This window comes from Aspergillus tubingensis (assembly GCF_013340325.1).
Source record: "Aspergillus tubingensis WU-2223L DNA, scaffold_9, whole genome shotgun sequence".
In the NCBI taxonomy this organism is placed as follows: domain Eukaryota; kingdom Fungi; phylum Ascomycota; class Eurotiomycetes; order Eurotiales; family Aspergillaceae; genus Aspergillus; species Aspergillus tubingensis.
This window is the reverse complement of record NW_023336283.1, coordinates 746,709-762,736: the sequence shown is the minus strand read 5'-3', so window position 1 is coordinate 762,736 and position 16,028 is coordinate 746,709. Positions and strand designations below refer to the sequence as shown.

At 49.2% G+C, this 16,028-nt stretch overlaps 5 protein-coding genes across 5 annotated transcripts; 4 read left to right on the top strand and 1 right to left on the bottom strand.

Moving 5' to 3' along the window:
* Positions 1-18: 18 nt before the first annotated feature.
* On the top strand, positions 19-956 carry AtWU_08333 (putative 26S proteasome non-ATPase regulatory subunit Nas2; the record flags this gene model as incomplete). Its single annotated transcript, XM_035503441.1, has 4 exons — positions 19-186; positions 258-330; positions 381-739; positions 825-956. The coding sequence occupies 4 exons, from the start codon at positions 19-21 to the stop codon at positions 954-956; spliced, it is 732 nt and encodes a 243-aa protein (XP_035359334.1).
* Positions 957-1,597: 641 nt separating this feature from the next.
* Positions 1,598-2,651, top strand: AtWU_08332 (Ran family GTP-binding nuclear protein; the record flags this gene model as incomplete). Its single annotated transcript, XM_035503440.1, has 5 exons — positions 1,598-1,657; positions 1,871-1,963; positions 2,036-2,189; positions 2,258-2,463; positions 2,520-2,651. The coding sequence occupies 5 exons, from the start codon at positions 1,598-1,600 to the stop codon at positions 2,649-2,651; spliced, it is 645 nt and encodes a 214-aa protein (XP_035359333.1).
* A 1,294-nt stretch (positions 2,652-3,945) lies between these two features.
* On the bottom strand, positions 3,946-7,692 carry AtWU_08331 (DEAD/DEAH box helicase; the record flags this gene model as incomplete). The annotated part of the gene is made up of 4 exons (XM_035503439.1): positions 3,946-3,960; positions 4,019-5,479; positions 5,544-6,321; positions 6,380-7,692. 4 exons carry the CDS (start codon positions 7,690-7,692, stop codon positions 3,946-3,948), a joined length of 3,567 nt encoding a protein of 1,188 aa, XP_035359332.1.
* A 3,341-nt stretch (positions 7,693-11,033) lies between these two features.
* AtWU_08330 (cytochrome P450) lies at positions 11,034-12,895 on the top strand (the record flags this gene model as incomplete). The annotated part of the gene is made up of 6 exons (XM_035503438.1): positions 11,034-11,237; positions 11,292-11,782; positions 11,834-11,978; positions 12,026-12,358; positions 12,417-12,750; positions 12,813-12,895. The coding sequence occupies 6 exons, from the start codon at positions 11,034-11,036 to the stop codon at positions 12,893-12,895; spliced, it is 1,590 nt and encodes a 529-aa protein (XP_035359331.1).
* Positions 12,896-13,841: 946 nt separating this feature from the next.
* Positions 13,842-14,365, top strand: AtWU_08329 (SCP2 sterol-binding domain-containing protein; the record flags this gene model as incomplete). Its single annotated transcript, XM_035503437.1, has 3 exons — positions 13,842-13,857; positions 13,925-14,134; positions 14,202-14,365. The coding sequence occupies 3 exons, from the start codon at positions 13,842-13,844 to the stop codon at positions 14,363-14,365; spliced, it is 390 nt and encodes a 129-aa protein (XP_035359330.1).
* Positions 14,366-16,028: the final 1,663 nt, after the last annotated feature.

The following is a 16,028-nucleotide window of genomic DNA, read 5'->3' as shown; positions in this document are numbered from 1 at the left end:
CCTCACACTCACTCTAGTATGGGAATACCCATGGGTTCAAACATTCATGCCCCAACAGTAGCCTCCGGCCCTACGTCCGGAGGCGCTCCTCCTCGCGACCTGTCCAAGCTCGGCATGGTCGATCTCATGCAAGAAAAGGAACGCATCGAAGAAGAACTCTCGGCTTTGAGTAGCGTCCTCGGCTCGGTGAGTTAAATCGAACTTGGACAAGCCTTGCCACTCTGTGAGATGTCGACTGACGATGCTTTCTGTTCTAGCATGGCGTTAATATGAACACATCTCTCACTACTTTCGATGGCTTCCCACGAGACGATATCGATGTTGCCCAAAGTGAGTCACTGCTCTACGCCCCCGCAGTGCCTTTGCTAAACACTAGTTAGTACGCACTACTCGAGCCCGGATTATTCGACTGCGGAACGATCATAAAGACGTGATGTCACATCTGGAGAAAGGAATCCACAACCACTTTGCGAATTTGCAGCGGGCGCAAACTGCCGTACAATCGGGCGGCGGTCTGAATGGTACATCGGGGTCACAACCTAGTGTGTCTGGCAATAATACATCCGGTGCTGGGACATCTGGGTTACCGTTCGCAAAGGTCAATAGTGTGGTGCCTGGAAGTCCCGCCGACCAGGCAGGTCTGAGGGTGGGAGATACCGTTCGGGAGTTCGGGAGTGCCAACTGGCTTAACCATGAACGTCTCTCCAAGGTGGCGGAGATAGTGCAGCAGAGTGAAGGGGTAAGTTGGAGATTATCTTCCAACCTTCTGGTTCCAGAATTCAAGGACATACACTTGCGGAATGCCCCAAACTAACATCTTCTAGCGCACCGTGGCGGTCAAAGTCGTGCGGAAAGATCCTAGTTCTTCCAGCAGTATTGACTTGTCCCTGCAGCTGGTCCCTCGCCGTGATTGGGGCGGTCGGGGCTTGTTGGGCTGTCATCTCGTGCCGTTGTAGTGGACTGGCATCGGGTTAGGCACGAGAATGACGGCTGTCTACTGTACTCTGGGATAGTCCCTGGAATACTAGGACTTACCCGGGTGCGATCTACTTTCGTTGATGAATTCTCCTTACTGCTTTCTTGCTATTGGACTCTGATGAGGAATGTGACATGTATTCATGATCGAACGTGACGTGTTTATTATTGCCGGGAAATACCTAGGGAAGCATTTAGGGTGGCGTTTCAGTTTAGGTTCAAGAGATGAAATTGCACCTGTTCATATGGACGTTAATGATCAATTCCGTACAGCGTAGAGGGTTCACTCGCAAAGAACCGTGTGGATCGACAGCGAGACATGCAACAAATGCAGTTTGCGCGATCCTGCGGGGCACGGTTGACTGCCTGAGGCCCAACAGCAGCACGTGACCACCAGGCTTGGGCGACCGACTCACGGCAAAAATTCCATCACCGGTAGAAATAACCTTCCCACTCTAACTCCTCCCTGTCCAACCCCCTCGTTCTATCGAACACCCCTCGATCGCTTTGTCCATCGAGTGTCGCATCCCACTGTCGACTTATAATATCCGTCGACTTTCATCGCAAATTCTGTTTTCTTCTTCTCATCTCCATCCCCCCCACATCACATCCAACCTTCATCATGGCTGAGCAGGTACCGACCTTCAAGCTTGTCCTCGTCGGTGACGGTGGTACTGGAAAGGCAAGTTGAATCAAAGATATTCTATCCCACATGGCTTACTGGGCGGAGGTGGCATGTCGCCTCTTCGACGCCTCTTAACGCTCGACTGCATTCCTGTCATGCGTGTTTACCCCTCTCTGTTGCCCGTCGTCCCTATCAACAGAAAAACTTCATCGCCCGCCCAACCTCACCCGCCACGAGACGTCATTACTGACTGGAGAAATTTCACTACAGACCACCTTCGTCAAGCGCCACTTGACTGGCGAGTTCGAGAAGAAGTACATCGCCACTCTCGGTGTCGAAGTGCACCCTCTCGCTTTCCACACCGTATGCCCCGCCGGAAACCCCGCTTTGTCCATTCCGCCGTCTTTGTGCCGGTCCGACTAACGCTTTTGCCAGAACCTGGGTAACATCCAGTTCGACGTCTGGGACACTGCTGGTCAGGAGAAGTTCGGTGGTCTTCGCGATGGTTACTACATCAACGGACAGTGCGGTATCATCATGTTCGATGTTACCTCCCGTATCACCTACAAGAACGTCCCCAACTGGCACCGTAAGTGCTTTTACCTTCAGGAGTCAAGCCACGCGCGTCTCGATATCAGACTGACACATCCATTCTAGGTGATCTCGTCCGTGTCTGCGAGGGTATCCCCATCGTGCTGTGCGGTAACAAGGTCGATGTCAAGGAGCGTAAGGTGAAGGCCAAGACCATCACCTTCCACCGCAAGAAGAACCTCCAGTACTACGACATCTCCGCCAAGTCCAACTACAACTTCGAGAAGCCCTTCCTCTGGCTCGCTCGCAAGTTGGTCGGCAACCCCCAGCTGGTGAGTTAGATCTGATCATTGGTCTGTGAGACTGAATACTAACAAGCATTTCTCAGGAATTCGTTGCTGCCCCCGCTCTTGCTCCCCCCGAGGTCACCGTCAACAAGGAGCTTCTGGCCCAGTACGAGCAGGAGATGGATGCTGCCGCCAACATGCCCCTGCCCGACGAGGAGGACGCCGATTTGTAAACGCGCGATCAATGAAGGCTGGGGCCAGAGCCTGGGCCACGAGCTCGGGCTCGTGGTTGCAGTTCTGTCCCAATAACTGGGTACGTTATGCAAGATTTCAAATCACGATACAATGATAGCGGAGGGAAGGAAATTAAGCCCGAGAACGGTCGGCATGATTATGCATTTGCAATATTTACCACTAGTAGTCTAGACTCTGATTATCTCTACAAAGTTCCTTTTTGAAACGGTGACACTGTTTATCCGTCCATCGGCTATACTGTTGGACGAAAAAAAGTTTACATACTCTCTCTATTCTCTTCGCTTTTTCTTGCTGTATTATACAGTGTGTAAACTCGAATCTCATGATATCCCAATTCCCCCCCTTACTTAGATAAACCACAACCAAACCAAACCAAAAACCGAATCAAACCCCCAACAAACTCAATCGCACCCTCACAGCCCCCCACCAAACTTAGCATACCAAAAATCTCACTACCCACAGATACAAATCACATTTCCCTGAGTGCTCCTCATCCCCATACAATACACCTCTATAGTCTATACTCCGTTGTATAATAATGAGAAAGGGTATATGCATAATCCGCCCGCCGATCAATAGAAAGAAAAAGAAAAGTGTGGACTTTCCTTCCACCCCCACCCACATCAATAACAGTGACGTCACTGGTGTGATTATTGATCAGGCTGAAATGAATGTGTGTGTGCGTGTGTGAGTGTTGGGTTGAGATTGACAATTGGACATCCTTGCTTATACTAGATACATTTAATAGATAGATATTATATAGATAGATAACTACTTCGTGCTGATTTGATTGTTGCTGTTATTGTCTGTGGTTGTGGGGTTTGAGTTAGTTCGATTTAATTGGTTTCGGTGGTGAATATAATATGTATTTTTACTACTAGATTATGGGGTAGAGAGCATAGTCATGTTCGAGTGAGCAATGTTTTCATTCTTATAGTAGCTAGATGATTAAGTAGGTAAGGTATTGAGGTGATATGTGGCTGTAGATGAACGATCTCGGAAGTCGGTTTCCGAGTCATTGTGAAAGAAACAAACATCCTTCTTTCTACAGTAAGCTAAACAAAAATTTCATTCTAGACATGATATGGCAATGCAGTGCAGGGGATGGCTGATGAATAGGAATACAAATTGTGGGGAGCAAATGAGAAGATGCAGTGGAGTAGTAAGTAAGGGTAAATGAAAAGGGGAAAGGGGTCTAGGGTATCTTGTTGTGCTGGGAATCCGCAAACGCCATGTAAATATTAGATGAATGTAAAAAAAAAAAAAAAATGATTAAGACCGGATGTTCTGGAGACAGATCGGTTAGTAAGATCGTAAAAATATGAGTAGGTGGCTGTCGACTTACAAACAAAAATGCGAGTTCGCGGGCTCCGAGTCTGGAGAGATTGCTCGAAGCCTTCTCGTCCAGAGCACCCTCCACAAGCTCCCGCTTCTTATCCTGCAATTCAAGGATACGGTCTTCGACAGTATCCTTCACGACAATGCGGTGGATTTGGACAGGGCGAACCTGTCCAATGCGATGGGCACGGTCGACTGCCTGCTCTTCGACATAGGGGTTCCAGAAGGGGTCGAAAATGATGACCTGGGATGCTGCGACGAGGTTCAGACCGGCGTTACCGGCTTTCAGCGATACCAACATAATTCTGCAGTCTTCGTTGTCGGTAAAGTCCATCACGGATGTGTTTCGATCGGCTGGTCGCATGCTCCCGTCGTAGCGTCGGTAGTCCCATCCTTGACGAGCGATAGGAATTTCCAGCAAGTCGAGCAGGGACGTGAACTGGCTGAAAATGATGGTTTTCTCGTTGCCGTCTCGGTGGTAGACCTCGCGCAATATCTCCATGGCCTTTTCGATCTTGGCACTTGACATCCAGGTCTTTTCGAGACGACGCAGGTACTTGAGCTTCGCCTTCTTATTCTTCTGAGCATCCTTCTTGAGTTCCGCAAGGGACTTCTTGTTCTTTGCTTTGCCCTTGCCCTTCGCTCGCTTGCTTCTCGTAGAAGGTCCTTCTTCCTCATCATCGTCCTTGACAATGAACCGAGATAGACCTCCAGCGTCGTCGCTATCATCATCGCTGTCATCATCGCTATCCTCGTCGTTGGTGCCTTCCGTATCTTTGGTAGAATCAACACCATCTGCTTCGTCGGACTCATCAGGGAAATGTACTTTCTTGAACGACCGATGATCGGTGATTTTCTTTGGATCCACCTTTGCGCGGCAATTGGGACACTTTACTTCGCCTCCGTCATCGCGCCCGTTCCGTAGGGCCATTTCAGGGTCCGCAATTCTGGAAAAGCACTCCGCGCAGGTTCCATGACCACAAGGGAAGAAAATGACAGGATTTTCAACAGCATCGATACAGATTGGGCATTCTAGCTCGGTGTTGTCCTTGAGTCGAGCAACGACTTCAGCGCCGAATGCTTTCGCATTGGCAATGAGATCCATGCCCTCTTCAGCGGCATTGACTTCGGTGGTGAAGTCCTTGATCAGATGGGGATGGCAGCACGCTTGTCGAAGTCGAAGTAGTAGAACCAAAATATTGGAATAGTTGCGTCCCACTCCTTGTTGGAGATATCGGTCCACCTCGCGTTGACTGCGTGACTCCAAAGTATTGTAGAACTCTTGCTCTTCCTCGCTGAAAACAGCGTGGACTCTTTCGGAGACCTTGGGCGGTAGTTGCAAGATCGGCTTGCCGTCAATTTCCGAGCTCTTAGTTCGCCGCAAAAGAATGGCTTTCAACAAGACCTGTAACTGGAGCATAGCCTTCTCGCGCATGGCGGGGCTAGATTTCAATGGCCGAGTGAAGTCCTAGAACACAGGGTCAATTTATTACTTCCGTTGAATATCTTTAATGGGGTCAGGGAATACTCACGCGATTGAATGTCTCAATATTGGAGTAGGGGCGGATACGCAGAAACTTGATCAGCGAGTGTAACTCTTCGACATTGTTCATCATAGGAGTTCCTGTCATGCACCAGCGGTAGGTAGTATTGAGCTGGCAGCACGCAAGGGCAGCTTTTGCATTCCGATTCTTAATGCACTGGGCTTCATCCGCAATGACGCGATGCCATTTACAACGCCGCCCCAGAAGAGGAAGAGTGTCCAGGGCTTGTCTCGCCAGGTTAACATCCCGTTCCTCTAGCTCCTCGTACTTCTGCTTCCGTTTCAATTCTGCGGCCAGTGTGCCGAAGGTGGTGAGAACCACATCGTACCGCTTCAGTTCTCTGAAAGTAAGCCGTTTATCGCCATGCAATACCCAGATGGAAAGTTGATGTTTTCCGGGCTTAACCATGCGTTCGATCTCTCGTTTCCATTGTTGCACTAACGCAACGGGGGCAATGATCAGGGTGGGTTTGCGCTCGGGGTCAGTCGACGGGCGGGACACTATGAGAGCGATAGCTTGTATGGTCTTTCCCAGACCCATATCATCGGCAAGGATACCGCCCTTGTTGTCGCCCTCTTCCATCGACTTCATCCAAGACAACCCCAACTTCTGGTGCTCCAGCAGCGTGTACTTGAGAGCTTCAGGGGTTCCTTCGCGGTTCTGTAGGGCAATCTCGGAGTCAGGTCTGATGCTTTCCAGCAGCTTTTGAATATCTTCTTTCGTCTTGTTTGGGTCGGGGCCATAAATTTCAGAGCCATAGTAGTCACTAGGAAGGTCAGCTACTTCAAGGATCGGCGCGTTATGAGGGGGGTCAAGTTACTCACTCTAGATAGTCTCTGGCCTTGCGAAATCCACCTGGTCCCTGGTAATCTTCTAGATCAATATAGGGAGGGTCTGAAGGCCTGGAATCGTTGCCGCCGAGTATCATCCTTCCGGCTTGCACCAGCATCTCCCTGCCTGCATTGAGCCTTGCCATTGTGTTTGACATTACATGGGGACCAAACACAGATCCAGATCCCATTCCATCACGCGGCGCGGGAGACACCTGGAGTGACCGACTCTGCGCAGGCTGGAGGCCGTTAGGCATCGTAGGGGCAAAAGGACCCCAGCGCGGAGGACGCGCATGTGGAGCGGCTGTAATTTGGCAATGACGTTGAAAGTCGGACGGCGTGATCTCGGCGAGATCGCTATCATCGCTACTAAGCAAGGACTGGGGATCTCGGGCTTCACTGAAGGGGGAACGGTTGTTGTCACGACTGTGAGAGGGCAGAGATTCAAGTGGGTTATGTTGCGCCCAAGATTCGGGGAAACGGCCAGTGTGGGCCATGGAAGGTCTGTTCGACGAAGAAGAAGGAGCGGGAGCGGAGACTGAAGGTCTTGGAGGGAACATGCTGTGCGAAGACGACGGCGACTGAGACGGCTCACGGAAGGAGTCATTAAGTCGGCGAGCAAACTCGGCGTCACGGCGCTCCTGTTCTCGGCGTTCCTCGAGCCATTGCTCGGCCCGTCTTTGCTCCTCTTGAATCTCGCGCATGATATCAGCGCTGTCAATGCCCAAGATCTGGCGTAGCTGTTCATTGCCAGCGAGTGGGTCGTCTAGATCATCGTCGGGAGCATCATTGCTAGGCTCGGCCTCGGGACTAACGCGACGCATCCGCTTTGGCCGTCTGGAAACTGGGGCCTCTAAGTCGTCTGTGAAATCCGAGGAGTCGGAGTCATCTTCATTGTTCTCAGAGTGGCTATCCTCACTGCTGAGGTGTAGCCGCTTTCGCAAAGTTGACGGTCCAGGAGCGACATCATCAAAGCGCAGCACGGACCGATCATCAGACGAAGAAGACGAGTCGACCGAAGGTGCACGACCAGCACTTTCCGGAGCATCAGAAAAGGCACCATCTAGCTGGGCAGAAGACAAGCCTGAGCGGGCTGGACCCGGTGGCGGAGAGGCAGCGGATGGGCCCCCAGCGGGACGGCCTTGGAGCACCGCTAGTCGGGCTTCCAGGCGTTTGATGACATCTAGAATCTCTTGTCGGTCTTCAGCGGCATCGGGTCGTTCCTCGTCCAAGCTTTGCAAAATAACCTGGTTGAGCTCGATATCCTCTAGGATATCTTGAATTGACGCGTCGGACGCGGACGCCATTATTGCCGAAGTTACTGAGCAAGGCTAGACTGAACTGGCAAGGCGCAAGCCGACCCCACAACACTCTGATAATAGGCGGGTTGATCTCACCAACGAATGAAGAGAGATCTCCCGTCTGTTCTCAATATATATTGGAGAAACAGATACACTTTCGAGAAGATCAAAAAGGGGGCGAAGGCAAGTAAGTCAAAGAAGAGTGAAGTAGATTGGGGGGGCGGCGGTATTCGGGGGGAAGATCTGATTGATGGAGTTGCGGGAGTCGCGATCGCTTGGCGGTACCTGGCAGCTGAGTTTAAAAAATAGAAAAAAAAATTAAAAAGAGAACACAACACTCTTTTCTATCTTTTAGTCTTTGTTTCCCACAGCTTAAGTGAATATTCGAATAATTCTCTTAGGCATCATCCCCAGGGACTGCGACCGTGGTCAAGGAATACAACCCCATATAAGTACCTCTGTGAATTGAAAGTCCAAGGCTCTGAAAGTTTGCCCCGGCTTGAACTGGGTGGCAATCTCCATTCCCCTACCGCTTCAGGAAAGCCTTGAAAATTTGCTTTTTACCGGATGTCCGTTTTCTGGCATGTCATATTGATGCCTATCTGCTTATTAACTAGGTGAATATAAAATTCTACAATTTCTGCTGATTACACTGCTAAAGGACAACGCTCTTTTACTGCATCGTCTGCTATTGGTCACTTATTTTAACAAAAATCAGTGTGACCAATTACTCTGCTTATTTGCTGTGCATTAATCCGGCAGCTATAGTTCGTAACTGTAGTAGAAGCAGTAACACCACCGGCTGTGGCGCTCATTAGCCACACTATACATATGCTCCCCTTTATGTAACCGTCTTTATCCGGCATTTGTCACATTATACATGGTATTCATTGTCTTCAGCGATAGGGAAATTGTAACTTTGCCTTTGATGCAGCTATCAATGATGGCATGTTAAGGTAATGTGAGACCGCAGATAGAAGCCACAACAGTGCCATGTCGCCTTATTCCGAGGAATAATGCGTCATTACATGATGCATATGTCTATATCATGTCAATCTATGCTGTCTCAGAAGAAATCAAATCAGCCCTCATATTGAAGGATACGACTAGAGGCAATCTCTTCAGTGATTATGCTGCTAGAAGGTAGGCAGAAGACTCAAAACTTCACATATATTGTTATGTCTATATGGAAGTGTATGTCAGATTGATCTAGACATATCTAATCCGACCGGAAAGGGTCGAACAAAGTCGACTGAATGAACCACCAGACCAAACCAAGAAGCAAGAAGATAATCACTATCATTTCAAGGGCCATGGTTATGCGTGGTGCTGTAGGCAGCGATAAGCAATCGGGTCAATTCACGAGGTAGAGTCAAGATGAGATGGATGAGACTGGAAAGAGATGTCTCAGCGAGCAGAACCGTGGATTTATAGGTTCTGAGACAGCATAGTCAAGGCGACGTGGAATCTACCTTGATCATCTTACTCATAGTCAAGGCGACGTGGAATCTACCTTGATCATCTTACTTCATGAGGTGGGAAGTTAAGGGGAAAGGTGGTAAGCGATGCTCGAAACTTCCCATCTTGTAGTTCTGCCTATCTTTGGGGAAGTTCCTTATGGAGCTGAAGGGCAGGAGTAATGATCTCTACGTCTCGCTGTTATCCGTCCATCGAACTTTTCCTGCAGGCTTACACCATAAGTTTGAGACAACTCTCATATGTGACTACTCCTGCCTCGAGACGAAGTAGAAGTAATGACCAATTATGAAAGCAAATTGGAATGGATTGCAGTCAAAAGGGCTGTCGACAAGGTTTTGGCAGTGTTTACTTCTGACTGCCTATGGGATAGTCCAAGACATAGGCAGGGACTTATTCGCTGGTATGTAAAAGACATAGTTAGATCTCAAGATAGTGTTGGCAGGGGTAAGAATCTGCCACGTAGACAGCAGAGATAACAAAGGATCAGATCAGATAGCGCCTGACTACAGTAAATCTCTCGACAGGGTATCATCCATCAAAATAGTCTTGCACGAAAGTAGTTACTATCATAGGAACATCGTCTGAGCCTTGAGACGAGACAAGCTGGACAACCCCGATACAGTCGAAAGTACGAGATGAACAAGAAGCGCCTTCGGACATAGTCGGTCGTCCCAAGGCAGTGCGCCGCAGCGATCTTATACGCATGCTATTTGCAGCCCATGTCAGAATAAAGCCGGTATCCTTGTCAAGCTGGACAGCCCAGATAACAGCAGGAAGTTATACACAGATATTATGCGCGAATCAGAACCATCAACAACACGACGAAAGGCGACATCTCTGAATCATCCTAGTAATAGACTCGCGAGTCCTAGGTTTCAATCACGCCCGCTTGCTGCTAGGTTGCATTTCGAAATCAGACTAACAGGAATCCAGTCTGGGGTAGTCTAGTAGTTCTCGAAGAATATGCAAAGTAAAAGGACTAGATGCTAGCAGTTTCTGCTCTCCGGCCGAGTGGCCGTGTGCTACAGCCATACTTACCCACCCATACCCTCCAGGCCCGATCTAATCCACACTGGGCAAGGGGCTCACAGGGCCAATTATCTCGGTTGCTCCCAGTTATGATCGTGACCACCACATGGTGCAGTGGATCCAGTCGTAGAGAAGAAAGGGTAGTCACATATGGATGTGGGATGCCTTAAACCTTGCTACAATGGGTCGGTCATCTCCTTTGCGGGGACATTCCAGATATGTGACGTATGAAGGTTTTCTCTCTCATGGCAGGTGGATCTATACTGGCAATGCACAATTGGTCTCTGATTTCGCAATCCGAAGACTTCAGATTGGCTGGAGGTCTGGTGCAGTGACCCGGCAATTCATTATCCACAACTTTGGGGTTGGCCTCTTGATTGTCAAGATGTGGCATTCAGCATGCAGGCTGAAGCACTTCGACTTTGACAGGAGTATATAGCTCCCCGTAAACCTGACTGTTATAGTTTACCTAATTCATGGTAGCTCGAAAAGTTCAGCCAGTCCAGTATCTCATTGGTCGGTATCTGTTATCCAGGCGTTGCTATATTGTGAGCAACCTAGGGTCGATGGACCGGGGCCCTCCGGTGCCAAGGTTGGTTGGCCCTTTTGTAACTGAATATACCTGCTCTCTCCAGAGCTCCCATACATTGATCGATAGGATAAATCCTGGAAGCAGCCGATGATGGTGTCAAAAACCATAGAGTTGTCTTATGTTTGTGAGTACATAAAGGGTGTGCCTGTACGTAGCGATCACTCTATAGTATCGACCAATCCAATCCGGTAAATGGGCGTTTCCATCTTAGTCTGAAGGATCGATTACACATCCCAAACGAGGAGACATGTTTCTCGGAATCAGCACCGCCTCATGGCTCGTGATAGGCATCATAGGCGTCGGCTTGTGTCTTGTCGTGAAACTCTTTGAGACTTCGCCGGTTCCTAATGACATTCCTCGGGCTTTGAACAGGAAGAGTCTCCTAGGGCGTGCTGTGGAGCGTTTCGTTGGCGTCAATCCCATAAGCTTCATTCGCGAGGGTTATCAGAAGGTTGGTGGCACGCCTCTGAAGCATGTCTTTCTTGCTGATATCATTGTTATCTAGTACTCCAAACATCAGAAACCATTCGTGCTGCCCAGCGTAGCTGAGGGCGATGAAGTTCTTCTTCCAAAAGACCTGGCCAAGCACGTCCTGTTTTCGAAAGAAAATGAATACAGCTTCAAAGCGTATATTACTGACTTTTTTCAACTGAAGTACACCAGCTGGCCGCTGGCCTTTGCCAATAAATATGACTTCTATGTCAAGCTCATCAGTAAAGATCTGACGGAAACCCTCAAGACGGACACAGTTGCAAGGTCGCTGGCTGAGGAAGCCCGAGCATGTCTGGCAGACCTCTGGGGCGAAGATTCAGACAGATGGGTCGAGATCAACTTGTACTGTGCAATGGAGAAGATGGCGTCGCGGATGATCAATGTGCTTGCGATTGGACCAGGACATAGCGATGACGAGACTCTTTTGAATGCCATGGCACATTGCTCGGACGCCATCGTCTTTGGGGCCAGTATCATAAAGGCATTTCCGTCTTTCCTTCACCCGTACGTATATCCAAACTAATCGTATTCGGCGGGGTTCTAATCTTCTCTCAGAGTCATCGGGCCCATTGTAGGAATGGTCAATAGATACTTCGAGGTAGTTTTTCACAAGCGCATGAAGCCTATTATTGAGTCCAAGATCAAAGAGCAGCAAAAGCAGACGGATCCCGAAGCCCAAGAGGAAACACTAAAGTCTATGGTGAGTACCCTGCCCACAATTATCGAATTAGTGCTGACTTCCCTCAGGATAGCTTGCTGGACCTGCTCATTCGGGCCGGACTTCGCAGCAAATGGCCGATGGAAGCCACGTCCATGTGGCTATCATATAGGATCTTCATGATCAATTTCCCGGGCGTACACACGACTGCAGTGTCTGCTACAAGTGTTCTTCTTGATATTCTGAGTGATCCGGTTGATGAGAATCTTGTCAACGATCTCCGAGCAGAAGTTGAGAGCATTGCTGGTAGTTCAAGTGGGGACTGGACGGCAGAGGACCTGGGAAGGGCTGCACTGCTGGACAGTGCTGTGAAAGAGAGCCTCCGGCTAAACGGCATTAACGCTGCCAGCCCGACGAGAAAGGTATGCATGAAATTCTGACTTTCCCCTTTCTCACTTCATGGTCTCACTTACAATGCAGGTTGTCGCCCCCAATGGTGTCACTCTTGCGAACGGTCTTTTCCTGCCTTGCGGGACAAAGGTTGGGATCCCCCAGTATGCCCTCCACCGGGATGAGGAATTCTATCCGGAGGCGGATAGATATAATCCCTACCGATTTTACACCGAGAATGCATCTGAAAGCGAGAGACGTCAGAGTTCGATGACCACGCCTAGCGATGAGTATGTGGTCTTCGGTCACGGTCGTCGGCAGTGCCCTGGACGCTTTATCTTCGCCCACATTTTCAAGGTGTTCATCGCGGAGATGCTACTAAACTATGACATTCAGCCTATCTTAGTGCGTCCTAAGATTCACAGTAAGTTTCGCTGATGGGTATTCGTTATGAGCAGGAGACAGTGTTGACCAATAATCATATAGGATGGGGCCGTTTCCAGCTGCCACCTGTGACCACAAAGCTCACTGTGCGGCGTAAGAAGCGTAACTCGGTTACGTGTGAATGAAGTTGAGCCACGGAAGGCGATGTCTGGATGCCTTTGTATTGCGGCGATCAGTAAGAGTTGCCGTGCCGAGTTTGGTAGAATGGATACGGGTTAAAAGATTAGTTGGTTTTAGGAAACGAATGATTGTATTTGCGTCTCAAATTGTATACTGTGTAGAAACCCTGGTATTGCAAAGTGAGTAGACTGCCTGAGGCGGGAAAACATGAGATCATTTTTGGCGATCCCGCGGACAATGATGGGTGGGCGTGTGAGAGCGCCAAGTCACACGAGACACGATCGCTTGCATGTGGGTATCAGTATCCGACTTGCAAAATGGTCCTCGGTCAGGTTACTTAAAACAACCATATGGGGAAGCGGTAACGGAGTAAAGATGTATGTAGATCTCCGAGACCGAGAAAGGTGTTGGGTCGTTGAGAGTTTATTAGCAAGGTTGACCAAGGCAGGAAGCAAGTAGCTTTTTGTAGCAGTCTGGCTTGTGCAATTGAACCAGCCAATCTGTACCGCTGACGTAGAGTTCTATGTAGCAATTTTTTTGATCCGACACCTGCAGCAAGGGAGAAGTGCGATGCAGACTGTAAAGCAAGAAGTAGTGGTGGTGGTGGTGGTGGTACTACTTTGTTGATCACAGATCACAGGACTGGCTGGCTGCTGACTGACTAGTTAGTTAGTTACTAACTAGTAATTATTCTACAGTTGGTAGTGGACAGCCTCGGTCCAAGCGTGCCGCGACCGCCTCCATTTCACATGTTCCGTCGCCCGAACTCTCCGGGGAAGCTCTCGCCGCAATAATAAGCAACCCCGGGGTCCAGCGCTGCTATTAATATATAACTCCAGTCCCTCCTCGGTGACAGCCTGTCTGACTTCTTCTGGTTACATCAAAACTTACTCACTCCTTACCTCTTCGTTCATTGTCTGTGAACCCTTTCTATCTCCTCTCATACTCACCATGTCTCTCAAGAACGGTACGTCTATCCTCTGGTCGCCATCCTAATCATGAGCTGTGGCTGATCCTTGTTGACACCCCTACAGACGCTTTCCCTTCTTCTGCCGCCTTCGACGCCATCAACTCGACTCTACAGGCTGATGCTGCCGAGCGCAAAGAGGCCATCAACAAGGCTAAGGCGGTCGTCGCTTTCAACATCAAGAACGACAAGGGCCAAGAAGAGAGCTGGTATCTCGATCTCAAGGACAAGGGTGCCGTGGGCAAGGGTGCTGCTCCCGAGGGAGGAAAGGCTGATGGTGAGTTCAATCAACTTCTGCATCAGATAATGAATTCGATACTGATGAGACTTCGATGTTATTGCAGTGACTCTTTCCCTTTCGGATGCTGATTTCACTGCCCTCGTAAGCGGCAAAGCCAACGCTCAGAGACTTTTTATGGGTGGAAAGCTTAAAATTAAGGGCAACATTATGAAGGCGACCAAGATGGAGCCCGTCCTGAAGAAGGCCCAGGGCAAGGCCAAGCTATAGATACCCGATTTTTGCTCGTTATTTTTTTGCTACAGTTGGAACATCGACAGTGAAACACTGCTGTTATTATATTCTTTCTATTTACCATTTGGTATCTTTTACTGTAGGTCACTGGGCACTGCTCGTGTATTTCGTCAAGGACTATCTATGTGCTAGGGGGTAGGCTTAAGAATGCTGCGACGTCATTTCAGTCAGTTGCTGCTAGTATCATCAAAGCTGTAGGATTAGGAAATACAACTAGAGTGAGGAAGATGCAATTTCGGAGAAAGGGCAAATTTTGAATTTATGGCCATGTTTTGTCACGTCAATCTACACTCCGTTATCGGGCTTTTATCACGGTGGTTTTCCGTTTGCTGAAATCCAAACTGTGCTGAGTGGTCACGTCATGCCGATGAAGTATATATTTGCCGAAGCAGTGGTCGCACTGCCACTAGTACTACACTATACTTACTTACTATTACTCCTATGTTAGTACCCTCACCAAATATTTAGTTCACTAAATATAGCGAGAATAAGATCGGCACTCTCCGATCATCGAGAATATCAATTAAATAGACACATGTAGGTGTCAACTATCCGTGCTGCGTAAACGGCACGCCCTGCAGCTGCGAGAATGAGGGAACTTGCCATGGAAACCAGAAGGTGAAAGGGTTGCGGGTGACCCGAAGTGGGAAGAAATCACAATACCCCCGTAAGGGTACCGTTTGACATGCCGCCTGCTCTTCAGGATGTCTGTGTAATTATCGTAATAATACAGAATGCGGAAGACATGGATGGGGGTTTGCAGAACAAAAGAAAAAAACCCTTCCTTTCTTTCAACATCAGAGCCAAAGAGCCCCATCATCATCATTATGATACTGGCCGCCGGCTAACCTAGTAGAGAGACTCTTTGCTAAGCAAGATCCTGGTCGACCATGGCTCAAGGTCGCCTCGCCTGGGGCACGTAAAAAAGCGAAAGCGCCTTTATGTCATCCCGCCAAGATGTCACCTTGCATAGGTATCACGTGACCGTAATTTTTTCTGCCAGCAACCTTCCCTCTTTGCCGGCAAAAGTCGCGAGCCGACGCTTCAAGGCTAAAAAATAGAAGCTCACTTGAGCACATCCCCCCATCCTCACCAAGGCAGAGCGCATCGAATGGAGCCGCGCCTCCTCATCACTACATCTAGCAGTACCTAACGTTCACTGCTCTGCCTTTCAACTCCCTTCCCTCCTCCCTTGATCCCGTTTTGGTCTCGTGGCCTCGCTAGTTTCGCGCTGCGCGACTCTTTCACCAGACGATCGCGCCATAACCTGCCCTCACTTCCTGGACAGGTCTATGTTTGGATAATTCACCGATTCTGACCAAATCACTCGCGATTCTTCGATACGACACCTGCGCGGAATACGTTGATCGCTTGGCTCGCGGATCCATTCACACCAACTTGTTTAAGAGACCCCGTATATCAACCGACGTGCCTTTAGGAGTCTCTGGAGCTACGGGCACAGATCCTACCGGACGGACTCGAGAGGTCAACTGCCGTCCCCGGATATCATTTGTACGCAGTGAATAATTGTACACTGTGCATGCCGCACGGTCCTTAAGGGGTGAAACCGGACACACAAGAAGGGGCTGAAGTCAACTACTGTCTGAAAAACATCGAGGATCTCGCCGCTGAAGACATC